This window comes from Leopardus geoffroyi, chromosome A3, assembly GCF_018350155.1.
Source record: "Leopardus geoffroyi isolate Oge1 chromosome A3, O.geoffroyi_Oge1_pat1.0, whole genome shotgun sequence".
NCBI classification, from domain to species: domain Eukaryota; kingdom Metazoa; phylum Chordata; class Mammalia; order Carnivora; family Felidae; genus Leopardus; species Leopardus geoffroyi.
The window spans coordinates 110,601,175-110,622,686 of NC_059336.1; the positions used below are offsets into that span (position 1 = coordinate 110,601,175).

General features: G+C 45.9%; 1 protein-coding gene across 3 annotated transcripts in view; it reads right to left on the reverse strand.

The window, feature by feature from the left end:
* VIT (vitrin) overlaps positions 1 to 21,512 on the reverse strand; it is a 106,275-nt gene that overhangs the window by 56,873 nt on the left and 27,890 nt on the right. For all 3 annotated transcript variants that reach the window (XM_045447158.1, XM_045447157.1, XM_045447156.1), the window contains exons 3-4: positions 18,954 to 19,019; positions 5,295 to 5,451 (exon numbers count right to left, since the gene is read on the reverse strand). In XM_045447158.1, coding sequence (XP_045303114.1) covers positions 5,295 to 5,451; positions 18,954 to 19,019 — 223 coding nt within the window. The remainder of the gene's footprint in view (positions 1 to 5,294; positions 5,452 to 18,953; positions 19,020 to 21,512) is intronic.

The following is a 21,512-nucleotide window of genomic DNA, read 5'->3' on the forward strand; positions in this document are numbered from 1 at the left end:
TAGAGGCAGTGCTGTTGTTCCCATTTCACAGAATTGGGCTTGGACCAGCGGACTGACTCAGGCCAGATTCTGTAACTAGTAAATTGGCAAGGCAGGGATTTGAACCCAGGTCTCGCTGACCTGGAATCCCGGGTCGGTCCCGTTTGGTCACAGTTGCCTCTGAGAGTCCAAAAGCACAGGCACCAAACTCCTCACCTTTCCAAATCTTTGCGACCCTGCCCTCCTTTCTCTCAGGGGCTCAGGATCTGTTACCGCACCAATTCCTGCTGTGGCTAGGCTGGTCTCGGCTCCCCGGACAGAGCACCTGGTTCCCACTCCCGTGTCTGCTCCTCCTGCTCTTTTGCTCTGGAAAACCAGCTCCCACTTCCGCCTGACAAGGCCTGTGTTGCTCAGTGCCCAACCCTTTCTTCTCTCCAGAGATTCTGGAAAGACTTTGCGGCATCCCTTCCTAACGATGCCTTAGAATCTTGTCTCACAACCGAGACTCTGATCGTATTTGGTCTTGGGCCATCTTCTAAAAATTTCCTGAGTTGCTTTTGTCTCCCAACCAGATTACAAATGTTCGCATGGAAAAGGCAGCGTTTTAGGCTTCTGTGCTGGAAGGCCTGTCAGTGGTGTGCCACTCACGCTGGCTTAGGAAAGCCAGTTGTTAACTTTTCAGGATCGTGGGAGTTGGTTCGCTTCCCACCGTGGCTTGACTCAGCCACAGTGGGAGTATTTATGCCACAGAAGCTGGTAAAATCAGAATTACCCCTGCGTTTGAGGAGCTGGTTGTTAAACATTTACAAGCACAGCTCTGGTGCAGCTGAAAATTCTAGTTATTAAAAAAAATTATCCCATGCTCCTTTTACTTATAATTAATGAGGGAATTCGAAATCACAACACTTATGTTTTTATTTTCTTCCCAAGAAATTATTCTGCCCTCGGTTTCATACTCCAGTGTATTCAGGAAATGTGTGTGTGCATGCATTTGCTCCTGTTTAAGAGTCCGAAGAACAGGGGCACCTGGGCGCCTCAGTCGATTGAGCGTCCGACTTCGGCTCAGGTCATGATCTCACAGTTTGTGGGTTCGAGCCCTGCATCAGGCTCTGTGCTGACAGCTCAGAGACTGGGGCCTGCTTCAGATTCTGCGTCTCCTTCTCTCTCTGCCCCTCCCTCGCTCACACTTTGTCTCGGTTTCTCAAAAATAAATAAATGTAAAAAACAAAAAATTTAAAAAAAAGGAGAACAGTAGTTGCCACCTAGAAGGAAGGGAAGCAAGCGAAGGGGGGTCTGTGTTGAGCTTCCCTCAGGCTGTTCAAGGAGATGGGAAGGGTGGGGGCAGGGGTGGTCTCAAGCTGGACAGGCCTGCTGATATCCCTTGTGAGGGTGAGGTAAGGCTGAAAACCTAGACTTTGGGGAAGATGTGATACCCAGCTAGGGTGTGCTCCTGAGATTTCCCTGTTGCAGACCAGACCGATGCCTGACCCTGGCGGTGGACTTAACTGGAGGATGTGGATCTTCCCAGATATTCTAGAGAAGAGTGGACTCTGGAGAGGTCAATGGTCTGTGAACTACAGGTGCTAGTAGTCCATGGAGATGGAATGCACTAGAGACTTGCCCACTGTAGGACACACTAGAGAAGAGAGACAGCCTGAAAGAGGCTGTGGTTTTGCTTATGAAGCAGATGGGAGCCATGGTATTTTGGAGAATTTATGTACATGTGCCCTCATTTCTATCCTCACTCAGAGATAGGCACCTCATAAATATTCTCCAAAAGAGCAAAACAGTTTTACTTCTTTGCATTCCTTAGATGCCCTGCATGGTACTGGGCATGGCCTTCTCCTCCTCCCTATCCCTGGTATCCAGGGATTGGGCTACGCTGAGGGTCAGCTGCGTGGTTCAGAGAAAAGGGCCGTTTTGAACAGCTGCCATTCTCAGGGTGGGCCTCTGGTCAGAAATCAGCCTGAAGAGGGGCGCCTGGGTGGCTCAGTCAGTTAAGCGTCTGACGTCAGTTCGGGTCATGATCTCATGGTTCACAAGTTCAATCTTCATGTCCAGCTCTGTGCTCAGAGCCTGGAGCCTGCCTCACATTCTGTGTCTCCTTCTCTCTTTGCCCCCTCCCCACTCATGCTCTTGTCTCTCTCTCTCTCTCTCTCTCTCTCAAAAATAAACATTTAAAAAAATCAGCATGAAGAGTACTCTGCATGGGGATGGCCTCCTCATCACCCCATTGGGCAGAAATCTTCCCCCTCCCTGGCACTTGGTCCTACTCTATGTATAGAGGTTAGTTCGGGACAAGATTGAGCCGAAATATGATGCCTCCAGTGTGTTCATTATCCCTTTGGGTTGACAGAATCAAGGGAACCATTCATAATAAGACATCTGATTATGATATATTGTATTAATATTAAATTCTAACGCTAAATCTGAATTTCTAAACCAAAGCATGCTCTCTCCAGCTTTCCAGTTCTGACCGTGGGGACTGACTCTGAAGGGATAATATGGGAGGACCCGTGTGTACTTTCTACTCATGTTCTAGGTCTTAAATCCTGCCTTATGAAGACAGACTCATTCTGTTTGTGAAAAACAAAACTGAGAGTATCAAAAAACTCCTATCTGTTCTCCCTTAAGGTCTCCATTCATCCTCCCCAGGGACAGTTTCTGAATAGTTTCTGAGTAGTTTCGCACTAGATCAGACACTGGTCCAGAAAACTACAATGGCACTCGGTTGTTCAAGTAGCAAATCTTGTGTTCTGAAACATTCAAGCTCTTCTCCTTCGCCCCTCTACCCTCCTCTGTATTCTCTCCCCACGTTCTTTCCTACTCTCCAACCCCCAACATTGGGATTGCTGAGTCCTGGTCCTTGTCAAAACCCTTCTTATTTTCTCCCCAGTGGGTCTCCATCCATCATAAAGCCATTCTCAACTCTTTCTGGTCCAAAGTCTACATCTACCTCACAACCTCACTTGTATATTAAGCAGTGCCGGGACCCCTGCCCCTTTTCTTATGTACATATGTCACTTGGGCTCTGGACTGGAAGTCAGGGGACATGAGGTCTAATCCTGAATTTGCAACTAACTAGCAACTTAATTAGCTTCCCTATTTCTCAGCTCCTCTTGCAGCAAATGGGGATGTTAGCCGCAGCCTCAGGGTCGAGATGATGCTGGAAGGAGGGAATCATAGCGCAAGGGATTACTGTGATTACGATGACACTTTTGTGAGGTTGAATGAACTCGTGTGACTCTGTCCTGCATGGGAAGCATGGAAAGGCAAGAGAGATCCAGCAGATGCCAGAGGGAGCAGAGTGCCAACCATCTGGATCACAGATGGGAAAATACAGGCAACCCGAAGACAGGCTCAACCTCTGCAGCGGACCCTGTGTCCACACAGACACAGCCTGGAGAGGGCCAATGGTGCTGGAGCTGACTGGGCGTGCACGTGTGTGGGGATGTGGGTGTGCATGCACATACGTGCAAGCACACGTGTGGGAGCACGCACGTGTGCATTCGTGCATATGCATGTGTGTGTAGATTTGTGTGCCTCTTTCCTTTTTGCAGGAGATTTATTTCAGAGTGAAAGCAAAATATTTTTTTTCATAGTCTGGCGTTAAGAAATAGTGTTTGGTGTAGTTTCTGTCCCTTTTTTTTTTTAAGTTTATTTACCCATTTTGAGAGAGAGAGAGAGAGAGAGCAGCATGAGTGGGGGAGGGACAGAGAGAGAGAGGGAGAGAGAGAATCCCAAGCAGGCTCCGTGCTGTCAGCAGAAGGAGCCCCACGCGGGGCTTGATCTCACGAATTGCGAGATCATGACCTGAGCTGAAATCAAGAGTCAGACACTCAACCCACTGAGCCCCCCACGCGCCCCTGGTATTGTTTCTCTTGAATGTTTCACTAGTTCTCCGTAATAGCGTGTTTGTAGTCCTTTTCCCATCGGAAAATCAGCTCATCATCCCCCCGCAGTGGCGGGGAAAAGAGGCCAGCCAACAGACTCTTTCAGTAATTCTTGTCTTATTTTACACATAGACTTTGCTTTTGCTGCTTCCCCAAATTTCTGAAAAGCTGCTGACGACACACCTTCAAAGGGAGTGAATTTTACATCTTTGTCCCTCTGTCTGGCAGAGATACGACGGCACTATCACCTGACCGGTGTGCAGGAAGGAAAAAGATACAGAAGCCTGACTGATTCAGAAACTTCATCCAGCATTCGGTGGCCGAGCACTGACTCAGGGGCCACATCTCAAAGCAGTCTCAGAGTGGTAGTTAAGAGCTGGACTTAGGTGCCAGTCCCCACGCGGGTACTTTCTAACAGTGCGGCTTTAGAAAATCTAGTCTGCCTCTCTCTCTCTCTCTCTCAAGATGTGGACGGCAGTAGCAGCCACGGCGTTGGGAACTGTGAGGATTAAATAAGGTGACACAGGTGAGGCGCTTGACCCAGACCCATTGGCCTTTTTGTCAAAGGCGCTGCGTGGACACGCATTCCCCTGTGTTAGGACTCGCTCGCAGCCTGAGCAAAAGAGGTTACGAGCGTTTCGGGGCGTCTGGGTGGCTCACTCGGTCACGTGGCTGACTCTCGGTTTCGGCTCAGGTCATGATCTCACAGTTGGTGAGTTCCAGCCCCACGCGGGGCTCTGCGCTGACAGCACGGAGCCTGCTGGGGAGTCTCTTTCCCACTCTCTCTGCTCTTCCCCTGCTTGCGCGCGCGCTCTCACTCAAAATAAACAAACTTAAAAAAAGAAAGAAGGATGAGGATTCTGTGAAGGTCACTTTTGCCTCTCCTCATTTAGGCAGTGACTTAGTTCAAAACATGTCATGCTTCCTGTCCTCCTTCCTGGAGGACAGCTGACCAAGCAGTGCCACCTGCCACCCTCCTTCTCACGTGTCCTGTTCTACTTGTCTCCAGGCCATCGCCACGGCTGTGACACTTCTTCTCTACACTTCTGTGCCTTGCTTAGTCCCATCCCGATTATTGCCTTGTTCAGCACATACAGGTAGAAAAAACATGCTTCACGTCACCGAGAACTGTGGCTCCCTTGTCACAAACATGAGAGAGTAGAATTCTCCCCGTCCCATGAAGTCAGTTCTTTCCCCAGAGGGCTGTGAAAGGAGACTCGGGGCCATGCTTGGCCTCTGCCTAATCCCAGGGGATAGGGTTGCCACACGAAATACAGGATGCTCAGTTACATTTGTAGAGTCTCATTTGCTAAAGCAGGCAGCCCTGCATGGCAGGGGGTGGGAGGGGTAGGGGGTGGGGGGTGGGGGGGAGCCCTGCCCGCAGCCTGGTTGCGGGTCGTTAAGCCCCGTGGAGGTACCCACCTGTGAATCGCAGCACCGCACACACTTGAGTAAGACGCGTAGATGTCCGTGCCATAAACGTGGTATTTGGGGTCTTGGCACCCTGCTGGACATTTCACAACGAACTCAGGATTGATGATCTTTCCGGCTTTGACATCACAGTTGATCTGAGGCACAGCTGGGAAAGCAAAATGAGGCCAAAATTACACCTAGGGGTATCAGCTTATACACTGGGTGGCTCTGTCAGGTCATACATGTTCATTTACTTAATCTCTAAAAGCCAGGGCCTGGGCCGACCCTGGGTCCTCTCCATATAATGAAAGCAAAGATATAATTAGGACATTCCTCAGGCCAAAAGAACAACAGTGACCATCCACCGCATTTAACCTGCTGAGAGCAAAAACAGAGGTGGATTCTCGTGCTTATTCAGACAATTGAAGAGGAGAACTCTGGGAAAAGACCCACCTCCGGGGGGTGGTCAGCAATGTCACTGTGGGTCCATGACTGGGGAACACTGGCTTTTCAGATGCTCTGGAGCTAGTTCGGGAAAAGAGGGAACTCTCAGACGACCTTTCGGGCCACAGGGAAGGTATTTCAGGGAGGTAGATGAGGGAGCACGGGCTGGGGCCAGGTGGCCTGATGCATCAGAGGCTCTGTACTGGAGCTGGGTGGGAAGGTGGGGATTCCGGGGTGGGGGCTGGGCCGGGTCAGGAGGCTTGAGGGCTTGTGTTCTGTGCAGGAGGTGGGACACAGTGAAAGGTTTCTGGGCAGGGAAGACAGATAATGGAAGAGATCTTAGGTCGTGGTCCTAGACAGGGGTCCTAGGTCCGGGCTCAAAATGATAGTGATATTTACTCATCTGCCTCAACACATGATGGAAAACTAGGACCCTCCCCCCCCCCCCATCCCCTCCACAGAGCAGCCAGGGGAAGCTCAGTCTTTTCTGTCTCCTTTGTCCTTCTTTGGCTTTGTGACAGCCATTGCCAGACTAGCACCATCCATCAGGCAAGTGTTCTAGAGCCGAAAGCTTGTCTGGGAACGAGGTGAGGTAGGTTCTCCAGGGGCAGCAACTAAAAGGGGATGTAGCTGTATCTTCCTTGGAGAAATTTCCCTCAGAAACTCTGAAGGACCAGGTCTCCTGGACGATACTATACTGGTGCCCTTGCAGCTGGGAAATGTATTCCATTCAGGGCCCTGTTCTCCAGAAGGGATTCTGAAACATGAGCACAGTTCAAAAAATAGGCAGAGGCTCAGGAGGTGTCTGTAAACCATCAGGTGGGAGGGCTGGCTGGCAGAACGGGTTGTCTGGCCACAAGGAGGCGAGAATTCGGAGGTGAAAAGTGATTGCCGTCTTCACACGTAGGGCTGGTGTGTGCTAGGACACCAGAGGAACAAGCTAGAACTGAAGGAGCAACTTTCCATAGAGGCAAATTTTGCAAAGAAGAACCTTCCAGTGATCGAGGTTGTCCTTGAAGGAATGGGCTGCCTTGTGAAGCGGTGCGTGAGCTGAAGTATGCAAGCAGGGACTGAAGAGTTGAAGACGAGATTTCTCCATTGGGTGGGAGGTAGAATCAAGCCCCGCCCAGGGCTAAGAGTCGGTGAGGACACGCATGGAGCCAGGATCTCTGCCAGGCCACCCACCCTCTCCCTGGGTTACTGAGATGGTCTCAGAGTTGTTAATGGCTTCCAGCTGTACCCAAAACTCCCCCCACCCACCCCCCACTCTCTCTTTTAACCCTTATGTACTTGAATGGAGCAGAGTTGCATTTCTCTGAGACTGCAGAGAAAACTGATGTTAGAACTTCTGCTCTTTTCCTAAACTCCTCCCAGACGATATCGGAAGCCCTCCTCCCCCGGGGGGTGGGGGGGGGGGTGCTGAGTCTGATCACAGGCTAAAACAATTTGTGGTCTAGGTTAAGAAGCCGAGTGCTGTGCTCAGAACAGCCTGTGGTTTTCTTCTCCCTACCACAGGTTGTCTCCTCTCCAAAGCTATTTTCCTTTTATCTTTCATTCTCTTAAATCCCGATACTCAAGTCTGCATTTACTATTTTGAGTCTCAGAATATCTTTTTTTTTTCTTTTGTAAGCAATTTGGGGGCTGAAGACGCCAGTGTAGTGTCTCCTTAAATTAGTTAATTGATCCCTGGGCGTAAGTGGACGTGTTCGGCTCTCCTCCCTTCCGCACACCACTTCCCCACCCCCAAATGCATCTGCTCCTTTACATGGACACAAAACGGAAGCATGCCTTCTTGGTTCTTAGGGATTTGAACCAGGAGGTGACCAGCTCTGCGAACTGGGATTTAATGTGGATGTGACTTTGGCTCTCCTGGAGGCCAACCCAAATCTTCTGGAGTGGAATAAATGGGGGTGTATCTGGAAGCTTATTGCCTGAGTATTACACAGTGACCAACACTATTGAAAGACTTTAAGGTATACACAACACACGCAAAGGATTTTCCATGAAATAGTTGTTTTAAAAAGACAAGTGGGGGGGGGGATGTCACATGGGAATATTTTGCTTCCTGCTAATCAAGTTCCCCTTTCCCTCAAGGGGTGTTTGTTTCATTTTTTACAAAGGCCTGGAAGTGCCCTAAATAAGCTCTGTTTTAACTGCACCCAATTGGATTAGCAAAATCAGTGAATTAACTCAACCCATAGCAGGGAAAAATGAAATCAAGCACATATGCTCATGTACTTTGGAAAAACAGAGTGCAATGGCAAAGTGTGGCTAAAGGTCAAATATTTGTTAAATTTGTACAGAAAATTAAGCTGGAGAGAGTGAGCTAATTAAAAGTAATTGCCCAAATCACTGGGAAGTGTAATGTCTGAATCCCGCCTCAGGAAGAAGCGGCCATTTGCATTTTGGGGGCCACTTTTCTTTGAGTATAGAAACCACAGTTTGGTTCTTTAAAGTATTCCCCCAGTTATTTGTGAAGTAGCCTGTTTTCTTGTAACCTCGAAGAATCTTTCATCCATCCACTTATAGCCCAAAGGAAGTGATTTCTCTTTGCGTTTCCTCTGAATACTTTTGAACCACTCTGATCTTACAGCTTAGGTTTTCCTTTCCTTTTTCTTTCTCTTTTGTTGTTCAGGTTCATTTTCGTATCTCCCTTCACCCTTCTCTGGGTTTTATCTCAACCGTGCAGAACTAAGACTTCCTTAAGAGGACAAGACAAAATTAAGGCAGCTCAGGAAGTATCATCCTCAGGTCTGAGGGGAGGAGGAAGACCTTTGGCAAATGCCTGGTGAGGGGGGTTGGCAGCGTGCGCTGCTTCCCCACTGTCAACCTCAGGGGATAACCTAGAAGTCATCAAAAGGTTTACTGCCAGCAACGTTTGAAGAAAGCAAGACGAGAGCCTCTCCCGGTCCTTCCAGAGTAGACAGGTGCCATGGTGGTGAGGGAGCCCGGGGCTGAAGTCACAGAGATGCTAGGGTTTTCCAGAACTGCTTGGGTAGAACCTTTGCACAGAGACCTGTTCCCTGGCCATGTACTCTTCTTCTCCCTAGTAGGATGCCTTTAGGTTACCTTGCTTTCTCATGGTCACTATCACTTTCATGACAGAGCTCACATGAGAGCATTGCAGAATCCGCCAAGATTTCTTCCTGGAGGTCCTTGGCACCAGTCATAGGCAATAGGGAACCGCTTTCAACCCAGATGATTAGAACTGAGAGATGAACGTTAGTTGCTGCTCACTGAGGTCCTGTGTTTGCTGTATGAATCTCAGCAGGTCCCTGGGCAAAACTGGTACTGTCTGAGTCGCTATTTCATACAACACAGGAATACTAGAGGTAGGTCTTCTGCCTGATCCAACAACGGATCAGGTGATGGGCTATCAGACTGGGTAATGTCACATACAATACGCCAATCACATAGCAGACCAAATCAAACGGAATACTTGTTTTCTATTCATCTTTTCACTGATCCCAGGTGAGCTACATTGCTTCTGGAAAACAGATAGGTTTCCTAATCAGTTAAGAGAAGCCCTTTGTAAGGTTGCCGCCTGGCAGCTTATGAGGAGGAATTATTATAACATAAAAGCACTTATGTATAAACAGTTTTGATGTGAAATTTGATTTGTTAGGAATTTGAAACTGCATATGAAATTTGTTAGAGTGTGCTATTGAACTCAAGCAAAGTCCAATTTTTAAGATAATTATGCAAAAACATTAATGAAATAAAAATGACCTTTAAATAAAATTTGAAGATGAACTGTCTCCTTGATCCTCATGCCCAGTGACCAGATCATGTGAATCCTTCCTTGGTAGTGACTTCTTTTGCAAAGCATTCTTGCCCATTTTTCTTAAACGGTCCTTGACCACCTTGAATCTTTGGGCAAAAACCATCAATACTATTTTGCTGCCCGTGGAAAAATTTCAGAATCCTTAAGGCCTTTCCCAATCCCCTCCACAGGACTTCTGGGCTCGCCAATATTGCTCCTGGCACTTTTCAAATGCATGTCATCTTGCAAACTTGGCTTGTATCATTTCCCACACCTGGAACCCTCTTTCTTATATCTGTGTAAATGTTACTACTTGTCAAGGCCCCAGTTTCAGTCAGATCTTCATCTACCTCCCGGAATATATATTCCACAAAGGTAGGGATTGTTGTCTGCTTTGTTTACTGCTGATCAAAAATGTCTGCTGAATGAATGAATGGATGAATGAATGAACTGGTCCATTAGCAAATCTTACTAGTTTTATTTCCAAATCTGCTATTTCTCTCTACCTCCATCTTGGTCCAAGTCACCAACATTTCCTGTCTGGACTATTAACATAATAGCCACCTATCTTGTCTTCTTCCTTCCATGTTGCCCACCCTTTGCCCCAAGCTTTCCCCATTAGACAGTCTGGGTGATTCTTTAAAAAAATGTAATCACATTTCATCAGTTTCCTGATTAAAACCCTCATTGGCTTCTTATTGCCCTTAGGATAACGTCCAAGCTCCTTGAGATGGTCTACAAGGCCCAAAGGACTTGGTCCCCGTACTCCTGTCTACTTAATCTCCTACCACTGTTACTTGGTGATGAGAAGGTGCTAGGCAACAAAAGCCTAGAAGAAGGACCCTTCAGACAGAAAGAAGAGCCAGTGCAAAAACCCTGATGTGGGAATGGGCTTGATGGTTTGAAGAATATAAAGGAGGCCAGTGTGTGTAGAGAACAGTGGAGGAGGGAGAGAGAGATCTCTGATACAGACTGGGAGGTCAGCAGGGGTCAAATCACATGGGGACTAGATGAATTAATAATCCTGCCATAACCAAGATGTCAGAAATTGTTTTTGCTAGCCCTCTTTCCAGGACTGTACAATAGCTTTTTTTTTTTTTCAGAAGAAATTTATTGGTAAGCCTACTCGGGATAGAGGCTGAGCTTCCAAGGACCTGTGTGTGGGCTGAACTCTTCAGAGAGGCAAGGAGAAGCATCTATGTGTAAAAGGGGCTTGAGAAGGAGGTAGGGGCATGAGATGGTAAGGGAGAGAGAGCGAGGGTGAAATGAGGTGTTAGCAGAAAATTTTATGCTCTACAAGATGATCCCTTCTGTTGATCCTGGAAAGTCCATAGTAAAAGCTCCAAAATATGATAAAACATCAGATGCAGGGAAGTTTCTTGTACAAGTTAGTAAGGTAGCTGAATCACAGGGCAGGGTGGAACAGGAAGGCCATTGCAACACAGGAGTGACTAGGTAGAGAAATCAGGAAGTTCATTGCAGATTCTCCAGAAATCATGGGGAACGCTCCAGACTTTTTAAAAGATTATAGAATTGGTATTTATACAGGTTTAATCTGGCATCTGAGGACCCATGGTGGCCAAGCTAACACTGGGACGACATCACTCTAGATGATGGAATGACAGCATTAGTTAGTGGTGGGGCTGGATTTGAACTCTAACACGTGTAACACTATGCCACATTTTCCCTGAGACAAGCTTTTGCCAAGATGTGAAGGCTTGGGGTTAAAAATATTTTCCTTTGGTCATAAAAGATTCCTTAAGAAGACTATATCAAGCGACACTGGAGGGAAACATAAGACATGTGATGGAAATTGTTTACAAAGGCAAACCCAGTAGAGAGCATGTGCCTCAACAGGTAACTCCAAGCTCAAGCTTTAAGCACTTCTTAAAAACTCTATAAAGGTTGGTCCTTCTAACCAGGCTTCTATATGCTATGGAAGGACAGCGAAGAAGGAGTGACTGGAGAACAGAGGTTAATCTACCTGTGGCAACACAGCTTTTGGGCAGCTGCAAAAGTTTGTGTCTCTAAAAATAACCTATTTTTAGTTTTCAAAGGACTCTAATACACATTTTTTCTTTCACTTGAACCCTACAAAATATACCTTGAGAGGTATATTATTTCTACATTTCAGAGAAGTGAGTTGACTTGCCCAAGCCCAAGTACTAAGTGAGTGGCAGAGGTAGGACCCGCACTCAGGTCTCTGGCTCTAAAGCCAAAGTTTTGCCGCTTCCACCTGTTTACTTCTTCCATAACTGAGAGAAAGAATTAAATTACTCTTCCCTAATCTAATCCTAAGGGTTTTCCTGAACTCAGAGGTCACTGACAACCACCAGTGGGTGAATATTTCTTGAAAATTTGTGTGTGTGTGTGTGTGTGTGTGTGTGCGCGCGCGCACACTCATCTGTGCATTTATCCCATTGTTTTCCTGTTATTTCTGACAAGTGCCATGGTAGAGTTTGCTCAACTAAAAATCTGCAACACAGAGAGTGCACCTCCCTTCTCACTCCCACCTCAGAAGGAGGGCTAGAAAGTGAATCCTCTTCCTGTTTCGTGGTCTGAGAAAGGGCACACACACCATTCTGTGTGGAGAACACACTGGTGTTGGTACCAGGTGTCTAAGAAGCAAGCAAACACTGAAGGTTACTCACAAGTTGCTACAGCTAACAACACGTGAGCCTACTCGGGAAGCTGTGTGTGTGTTCTGCCCAAATCTGACAACCACCCAGAGCTGTCTCTTCATCAGTGTCCAACGCACTAAATAACCAAGTCCCAGAACAATTACCTCTTCATGCCCAAGGCAGTACCTCTGGGAATCATCAACCTTTCAAGGTTGATTGCAAAAATCTTTCCATGCCTTACAAGGTATTAAGGTTAACTTATTGGAAAGAACCACGTGGATTAAAGGTTGTACATTTCACTGCAAGTTAAGACTATTTTAACAGACTCAATGTAATGGAAATATTTCAGAATGTAGCTTTACTGCCCTGGAGAATATCTCACTGTTACTTATCCTACTGATTGTTGTCTTCATTGTGTAGACAGCTCAGGAAACTCTGAGGGTCCCCATCATCTAATGAATGGCAAAGAACAAAGCTTCTCCACCTGGCCTTGTCTAGTCCTAACCCATTTCCCAGCTGCATCTCCCATGACTCCCCCACACTTAAACCGACCGCATCACTCACTGTTTCCTGACATCATCTTCCACTTTTTCCCCAGGATGTCTGGGCTTAGTCTACCTAGAAAACCCTCCCACATACCTCTGCCCTACTTTCAGTTCATGTCCTACCTCGAATGCTTCTTCATCAAAGCAGTATGAATCTTTTTTTAAATTTTTTTTAACGTTTATTTATTTTTGAGACAGAGACAGAGCATGAACGGGGAAGGGTCAGAGAGAGAGAGGGAGACCCAGACTCTGAAACAGGCTCCAGGCTCCGAGCTGTCAGCATGGAGCCCGACGCAGGGCCTGAACTCACGGACCGCGAGATCATGACCTGAGCCGAAGTCGGACGCTTAACCGACTGAGCCACCCAGGCGCCCCAGTATGAATCTTATTCATACATCCCTTGTTATTCTTATGTAATCATTTGCCACATTTTGCTTTATTTTATAGTGGGTTTTGGATGTTGTTTTTGTTGTTGATTTGTCCATCCATTCAACAAATACTCAATGAGCACTCAATGAGTCTTCATGTTGCTTTTGATCTAGATGGCAAGACAGACTCTATAAAAAAGCTCTTCTAAGAATGTGGGATAAGTACAGAGCAGAGGAAGTGTAGGGCACATAGGAGCCATATAAACTCGTTTAGTGTGTGTGTGGCAGTGGGAATTAGGTCCAGGAGGTCTCACCTTTGCATAATTTAATTTTATCTTCTACAAGATTGGGTGCTCACTGAAGTCAGGGACTCTGCAGGATGGATGGCTGGTAACATGTTGCATGGAGCTGATCATGGCTCTCACCTGTGTGATGCCATCTCGCCTGAACCCACTTTTAATGGAAGCCATTGCTTCTGAGGCTCTTCTGGGGCTTCCTTACATGTAGAAAAGCTATGGAGGAGACTTTATAACTTAAAAGATTTTTTCCCTCCTTTACAGACACTGCCTGGCAGGGATTGTTCCAGAGATGCTGGTGGACATAATTTAAGGGGAAACATATGATGTGTTTGTTACAGTGTGGCCTGAAATGCTCATGAGTTGAAGACTAGGCTCTTTTTGAATGTGGAATCTACACATAGACGAAGTTAACAATTAAAATTCATAAAGTACAGTGACTGCCTTAGGAGAAGAGTCTTATGAATATACCCGAACCCTTCAATAATTATTTGTAGCCTACAACAATCGAGAAAAATGCCCCCACATTTTGGTCATTTGTTAGCAACTGCTTGAATAGGTTTGTACTGACTATGTCTACCACTGAGGTGCCTCTAAGTAAGGTCAGACCCATGGCTCCAAAACATATCAGGAAAATGAGAACCTTGAGAAATCACCTCTAAAAATAAACTTGGTGAAACTCTAATATAGTGTGGTAAGCTTTATCATGGACTATATAGTGGGTTGATTTATTGAGACATTAACTTAGGTTTATTCTGATTGTATTCCTCCCGCCCCCCCCCCCCCCCCCTTACTATTCTAAGAAGGTAGTCAGGCCTTTGTCTTCTCCCACCTCTGGAATTCAAGGTTGCAAGAGAGAGGGCAGAGTTGACCAAAGACAGCTCTCCCTCATGCATTGGGAATTCGTTTCTCCAAATCCCCCTTGTTTGAGAGCACTGAGAGCTTGGTCAGCCCAAAGAGTGATGGAGAGGAAATGATCTTCCAAGACTGGGAAGGTGGGAGTGGGCAGGTAGGTCTCGGTGGGGGAAATGTCTCTGTTCCCTAATAGCTGCCTCGGAGGAAAATCATCTGGGAGCATTACCTGGTGTGGTGCCCCTCACAGTGAATCCTTAGTCCTGGGACTGCTGCCAAGATCCCACATTTCAGAAAACAATGGAGTGCCCAACTTCTACAGATAACATGGGCTTGGACACTGAGCAGGGCAGGGGAGCTCCCTGAATACTGTAGATTGCATAAGCCTTCCAGGGACTGGAGTGGGGAGGGAGGAAGCCCCTGTAATGATGAAATTTTAATTTCTCAGCCCCTGGAAATTGGCAGTTTGGAGTCAGACTTGATTTGATTAGAAAATGAAGTGATGTGATAAGCCAAGCGTGCTGGAATTACATTGTGCCCAATACAATTGTGTACACGAAAGCAAAATATTAGCTTGAAATGAATGGTCATGCATAAGAGCGAGGAGTAAGTTTGTAAGAGCTTCTCCCATTTCTTTTTTTTTTTTTAACCTTTGCTTTCCCTTTTGTAAGACTCCCATGCCAGATTATTTTCAACATGTAATACCTTCTTGGTCTGAAGGGCCCCCAACAGAGATAGGTGATATCCATGAGGGCCTCTGGGGAGCCATAGGAAGACCAAAGAAATGGAAAAAGGAAAAGGAGATGAGAAGAAAAAGAAATGATAAAGAAGACGAAGGACAGAAAGCAAAGTCTACATGTAGACAGAACAGATGCACTTGTATGGCACATGGCTTCTGGCCAGACCAAAGGAAGACACCCATGCTGGTTCCTCCTTTTCCTGTTCTCTCCACATCTCTTCTACTTTATTTCCTATTTGGTCAGCCCGTAGTCATCCCACACCCCTCGTCTGTCTCCAGGCAACAGATACTTCGTTCCTAAGCCCTGGCTGGCTTGGCAGAAGGCACTAAGAAAGCATCTGGGGTTGAACCCCACACAGACCTGCATTTCCAATCTGGCTCTGCCAGCCTGTGGCACCAAGTCGTGGGCACTGAGTCAAGAGCAGCGCTGCATGGGTCGTAGGGGTCAGTGTCCACTCACCAAAACTCTCAGATTACTTTCTTCTTGTTAGCCTTGAATGGGCACTGGTGCCAGCGGAGGGCTGGCCCGAAGAGGGGCCAGAGGGCACTGATGAGTACCCATGGTTTTACAATCATATCTGAAAGTACCCCTGATCTGGGATGTCTGTCTACTTCATGGGTTCTCAAATTTCACCAGGCATTGGGATCACAGGAGGGCTTGCTCAAACATGGATGGCTGGGACCCGGCGCTCGCATGTCTGATGTCAGCAGCCTGGGCGGGGTGGGGCAGAAGGTCCCAGCTGCTGCTGGTGCTGCTGGTGCGGCTGGTCCAGGAGCACACTGTGAGCATCACTGACCCAGTTCGTTCTCACACCGAGGCCAAAGTGTTTGGTTTAAAGTCTTGCTTTTATGATTTCCCTTTTCTGCCTAAAATCCTTCAGTAGCTCCCTACAAGATACATTTTGGGGTGTCAGCTGAGCTGGAAATGAAACAACATTTTCCTTGGGGAAGAGGACGGAGACCACCTCCTCCCCACCTCCTCCTTTTTGAGCGTCTCCTGGGAATACGGGCTCCAAAAAGGCCCACCTTTTGATCTTATGATGCAAGGCCTTCAGCCTTCTGACCTGTGGGTCCGTAAATACTTACTTCTAGAAGGAGCTCGGGGCTGTCCAGGTATCGGGGAGACAACCACGGAGTCCATGCATTCATCTCTCAAGGAGATGAGAGAAGATGTAATTGTCGTGCCTCCTACTTCACTGTAGACCTTCGTGTGAAGTGCTGGGCAGACTCAGTAGATGCTTTCACTGTACCTGTACATGCATGTAAATCCGTACCCTCACCAACAAACTGCACGCTCTCTCCTCTCTCTCCATTTGTCGGCAGAAAGAGTTTTCTGTTTTTTCAAAAAAATTTTTTTTTCTTGGCAGGATGGTCTTATTTCCCCAGCACAACCCTAACTACTTTATTCTTCTCTGAGAACCACCCTGCCGCCTGGGATGATGTAATTAGGTTCTCTCTCCCAGGAATGTGGAGTCAGTATTGACAGACACCTTGTGCACAGAGTGGGTAAAGGGAGGGGGAGAGGGAGGACCAGGGAGAGAGAGGGAGAGGGAGACAGTGAGGCAGACATGCATAGAGAAGCAGAGGTACTCATTCTTGGGGCCTTTTCATCTGGGGTGCGGTTCCAGCGAGTTCCAGCTACCAACCCCCCACCCACGTCCTGCCAAAATCCCTTTTGGAGTTATGCTGATTGCAACCAAAATAATGTGCGCTGAGATATTCCCATAGCCCTCACAAGGAAGTCCAGATTCCCGGGCACGGTAACAAAGCTCTCCACGATCCCACGCCTGTTTAGTCCTTCACCTCCTATCTCAACACCTTCACTTCCTACTCTATATTTCAGTCACATCAAACTACTTTTTAGCTCTTTCCACTCTTCAGGCCTTAAGCGTGCTGTTTTCTCTCTGCTTGCATCCCTCTCTTCTCACCTTTGCCTGGTCTATACCTAGTCGGTCTTCACGTATCAGTGTAGGTGTAGTGCTTCCTCCAGGAAGCCCTCCCAGATATACAGCTCTTCTCCACATTCTTGGAGTACGTTTAGCTGCCTGGTGACTTGCCTTTCTTTCTCCCTAGATTTTGAGCTCTGTGAGGGCAAAGACTGAGTCTCAATCGCTGTTGTATCTGGGTGTCTAACATAGAAACCGGTACTTGGTGGGCACTCAGTAAATACTGATCAAATGAATGGAGTGCCTCTTTGCCATCAGTCACCTACCCCAGTGGCAGACTGACAACAGCGAAAAGAAAACATGAAAATGACTTTGGCCTCAAGCCATAGAGACTGTCATTTGGAAATACTCCTGAGGTAAAGAATCAGACATTGCAATGGTTTGGGAATATCCTATTACCTTCACTGTATCCCCATCTCCCTACCCCCCTTATTTCATCATTGTGCCAGGGTTTCCAACTAGAGAAAAGGCCTCTTGCATGTATTGATTCAAATGTGCTGCATCACCAGGGAGATTTCGAGTATAAGGTTAGAATTTAGCATATCAGAAATCTAATCCATTTGAGATCTCTCAAAGAGGTTTGCCTTTGGGTCATTTAGCACAGGCTTTCATAGTCACTGACAACTGTTGTCATGGTAATCATGGAGCCTTTCATGATTTTTGTAGATGAGTTAATGAAGATACTGGAAACAGCCCAAAGGAATTCATACTTGGGTGTGCGTTTGTCTCCATATTAACCCAATCATTGTTTTGAACACACATCTGCCCCTGGGCTGATTCTCTTGGCTCTTGGTACCGACAGGAATAAATAAACAACTGATTCCTTTTTAGGATTTTAGGCTTGGAGGCTGTGGATGGCTGCTCTTTTGGTCTCATTTCAACAGGAAATCCCACATGGAGGGTTTAAAGGAGCAGAAGGGAAAAAGAATGGTGTGTGAAGCAAATATCTTTCTTTTATTTCAAATTATTAATGTTGCTGATTGCCAGCATCTAAATTTAATGCCTATGAAGAAGTTTCAGTTGTGGGAAGCACAGAACATTGACTATATCTACAGCATTTCTTTCATGGTCCTTTATAAATATACCTTCACTTAGGCCTCCATCAAATGCACAACTTTAGATCCAGATATCTGAGCGTGTTTACAGTATTGGAGTGTGAGATTTTCCATCTATGTCCTGTCCTGCTAGTGATTTCCCAATATCCATTCTTCCTTCTTTCCTGTAATACAACCCCTTACTTCTAGCTAGGCATGTGGGTGCTTGAAATGAAGACATTTCCCATTCTTCCTTAAAGCTGGCCAATGACATTTAAGTAGAAGTGGTGTATTTAACTTGCTGGACTTATCTTTAAAGGGGTGGGTATGTGTCCTTCTTCATCTCTTCCTGCTGACAGGAATGTGGATGTGATGGATGGAGCTGGGGCACCCATTCTGGGCAATGAGTTGAGAGCCATGTTGAGGAAAGCAGAATGACAAGACAGAAGGGGTCCAGGTCCCTGGAGACTGTAAACCTTCCATAAAAGCCCAAACTGACTATGTTTACAGGAGAAAGAAGCTTTGCTCCTATTTAAGCAATTGTTATTCTGGGTTTTCTGTCATCTAATTTTAACTGATCTATTATCCAAAAATGAAATTTATTTTTCCTCTTTCCACTGATTAGGTGTGAAACCTTATGCGCTTTTCTGTGAGATTTACCTTCTTATCCCAGAGCATGCTGGAAGGTGAACATGTTTGCATTAGCCAGACTCAATTTTCTGGTATGGAGAATTGAGACACCATTTCAATGGCAAGAAACTACCTACTCCAGCTTAGCCTTAGAGACTTAGTGTTGCCCGGCCTTTGTATGTACATTTTGAAATTTTCCAATATGATGGGACCACATATCTTTTACCCTAAAATCAGCGCTCCTATTTCAGATGCTTTTGGGGAATGAAGTAGGTGGTAAATAATAATTACTACTAATTAGTCTGAATGCAAAGTAATTGAAGGAAGACCAAGAAACCCCAAACCTTCCAAATTATCTGAAACAAGTATAACAGCCCAATACACCGGAGATACAAGTCTTATGCTAGTAAGGAACTGCAGTTTTACTTACTGAACTTGGGCCTTTTAATCTTCTTTGTCATGTCTTTATTTGAGTGTATTCCAGTCGCCAGCAAAACTACATGAAAAAAAAAATTGAAGAAAACCTAATCAATATCATTTTACCTAAACACTTTCCTTTGACCCTTATCTTTGCTTCGATCCCATGTTAAAATATTCTCATTGGTGTAACTAATTTTCCCTTAAATGAAGGTGGGGGAAATAAGACGATTAGTTTGTGTTTTTGTCCTCCGCGGAAACAAGGCCTTTCAAAAACATCTCTTGGATACCTGCCCTTTGCTTTTCTTCACATTTCACCACATCAACTCCCCTCTCTCCAATTTCCAAAGGAGGAAATGTGGGCCTGGAAAAGCCTACTCTTTGCTTGGCGCAGAAATAAATGATGGAGGAAGGATGTGCACCGAGCTCTTCTGGCGCTCTTTCCTCCGGTCCACACTCAGTTTCCAAATGGCTAATTCCCCGCTAGTCGGAGAACTCCATGCGCATACGCATGCCTGTGTGCTTGTGTGCATGTCTGCGCATGTGCATGCGAGTGAGAAAGGGAGGGCTGGCAGGGAAAGGTAAACTAGGAGGAGGGGGGGCTGGGGAGAAGAGGGGGACTGGTCGCAGGGTCTTAGGTGTGACCTGGGTGTCCCCTGTTGGTGCAGCACCTGGTTCTGTGCCCCATCAAGGCCAACTGCAGGTAGGTGACCTTTCCCCTCAGAAACAGGAATAGAAAAGCTTTTGGAGACGGCTGTCTTCAGGAGGTGTAACACCAGAGGAAGGAGGGGGAACTCTCTCCTTTTTAATTCGAAGTCACGTTACCAGTTTGAGCCTTGTGTTTTTAAAAAATAACTTTGGCCAGTTTTTCTTATTTCCAAAATAGTACACGTTCCTCACTGAAGGATGTAAAAAACACAAAGAACAGTAAGGAAAATATAAATATAGATGAACACAAGAGTATAATATTTTTGGGTTTTTTTCTATATGTGTACTTATTCATGCAGGTGCTCAAACAAACCCTTGATCATGCTCACACCGTTTACAATGTTTTATAACTTATTTCTACTTGAGGATATATACAAACACTTTTTCATGTCATTAAGTGTGCCTCTCACAATAATTTTAAGTGTGGGCAAGGTATTGCACTGTATGGATGTATCAGAATTTAGCTAACATCTGATTTAATATAAATTGCTTCATCTCCACACGGATCCCTTGTTATTTCCTTTAAATAAATTTCCAAACAGGATTTCTTGTCTGAGAGACATGCCCACTTAAAATTTCAATATGTATTGTGAATATTTCTCATAGCATTTTTTTTACTAGCAATGTCTGAAAACGCTCATGTCTCTACCAATACAAATTCTACCTGCAGATAGAAAAGCAATGTTTTCCCTTGAAAAGGCTGGTCAATTCTCCATTCTCCTTCCTTCCTCTCTAGGCCTCCCTTCTACTCTACCCACCCAAAGCTGGTACTGTTTCACGTGTCTCTATTTTAGCCACGTTTTTGAGAAGCTCGCTTTGTGGATGGGGTTGGGACTCCAGAGGTAAACATGGAGAGATAGAGTAATCAAAATAGGCATTCTACTTCCTGCCGTGTGTGTGTGTGTGTGTGTGTGTGTGTGTGTGTGCGTAACACAACTCAGATGCTCAATGTAAGCATACATGGACTTAGGAATTCTTGAATTGGCAACTACCTTTAAAGGAAAATGTCACCAGCATTCGTTAAGAAAACTTTGTATTTATCTTGTGATTAGCTAGTCTGCACCAATGGTACAGCCCTTGAATTATCCCCAGTTTCGACCTTTAATGTTAAGCGGAGGCCTGGACAGTTGACATACCATATCCTGCAAGAACAGACACATGAAAGAGAACTGAATGAGACCCAGAAGTCGAGCCAGGTGGAATGAAGGCAGACATTTTTTACGTGTTATTTACTCCTGGGGTTTGGGTGGGTGTGAGTGTCCTGGAGGTCTAATTTTTATAGTAGTCTCTGTGTCATTTAACTCTGTGCAAAGACACATCTTCATTTTATCCACGAAAACAACGAGCCCTAGAATATTAAAAAAAAAAAAAAAAAAAAGCAAGTACTAAATAAGTATATAGAAGAAAATTAAGCAAGTAGAAGGAGTAAATGAAATAGTAAGTAATACATTTGGGTATCAATATTTGTGGAAAACCAAATACTGTCCTCCCAGGTCTGTGTGCCTGTGGCAAGTGGTTTACAAGTCTCTGTATCATTAGGACTATAAATACTTCGGTAAGACCACCCTATCACTCGCATCTGCTCCCCCATGACCCTCCAGGCTGAAAACATGCATAACTGGGCTCAGTTTTACCACAGTGGTTAATAAAGTCATTATTTTCAATGGAACGCAGAGGCCCTCTCCTTGGCTTAGATGCTTGTTAATTAAAACTCTCCAGAAACCACTCCTTAAGGGGAGGGCTGGTCAATAAGGCTGCAAATGTGCTTGTGCCCTGGAGCAAGTCTTCATTCCTCATATATAAGGCCTCCCTCCCTGCACTGGAAATGGTGAATTGACTGTTGAATTTGGGAAAGAGAAAAATC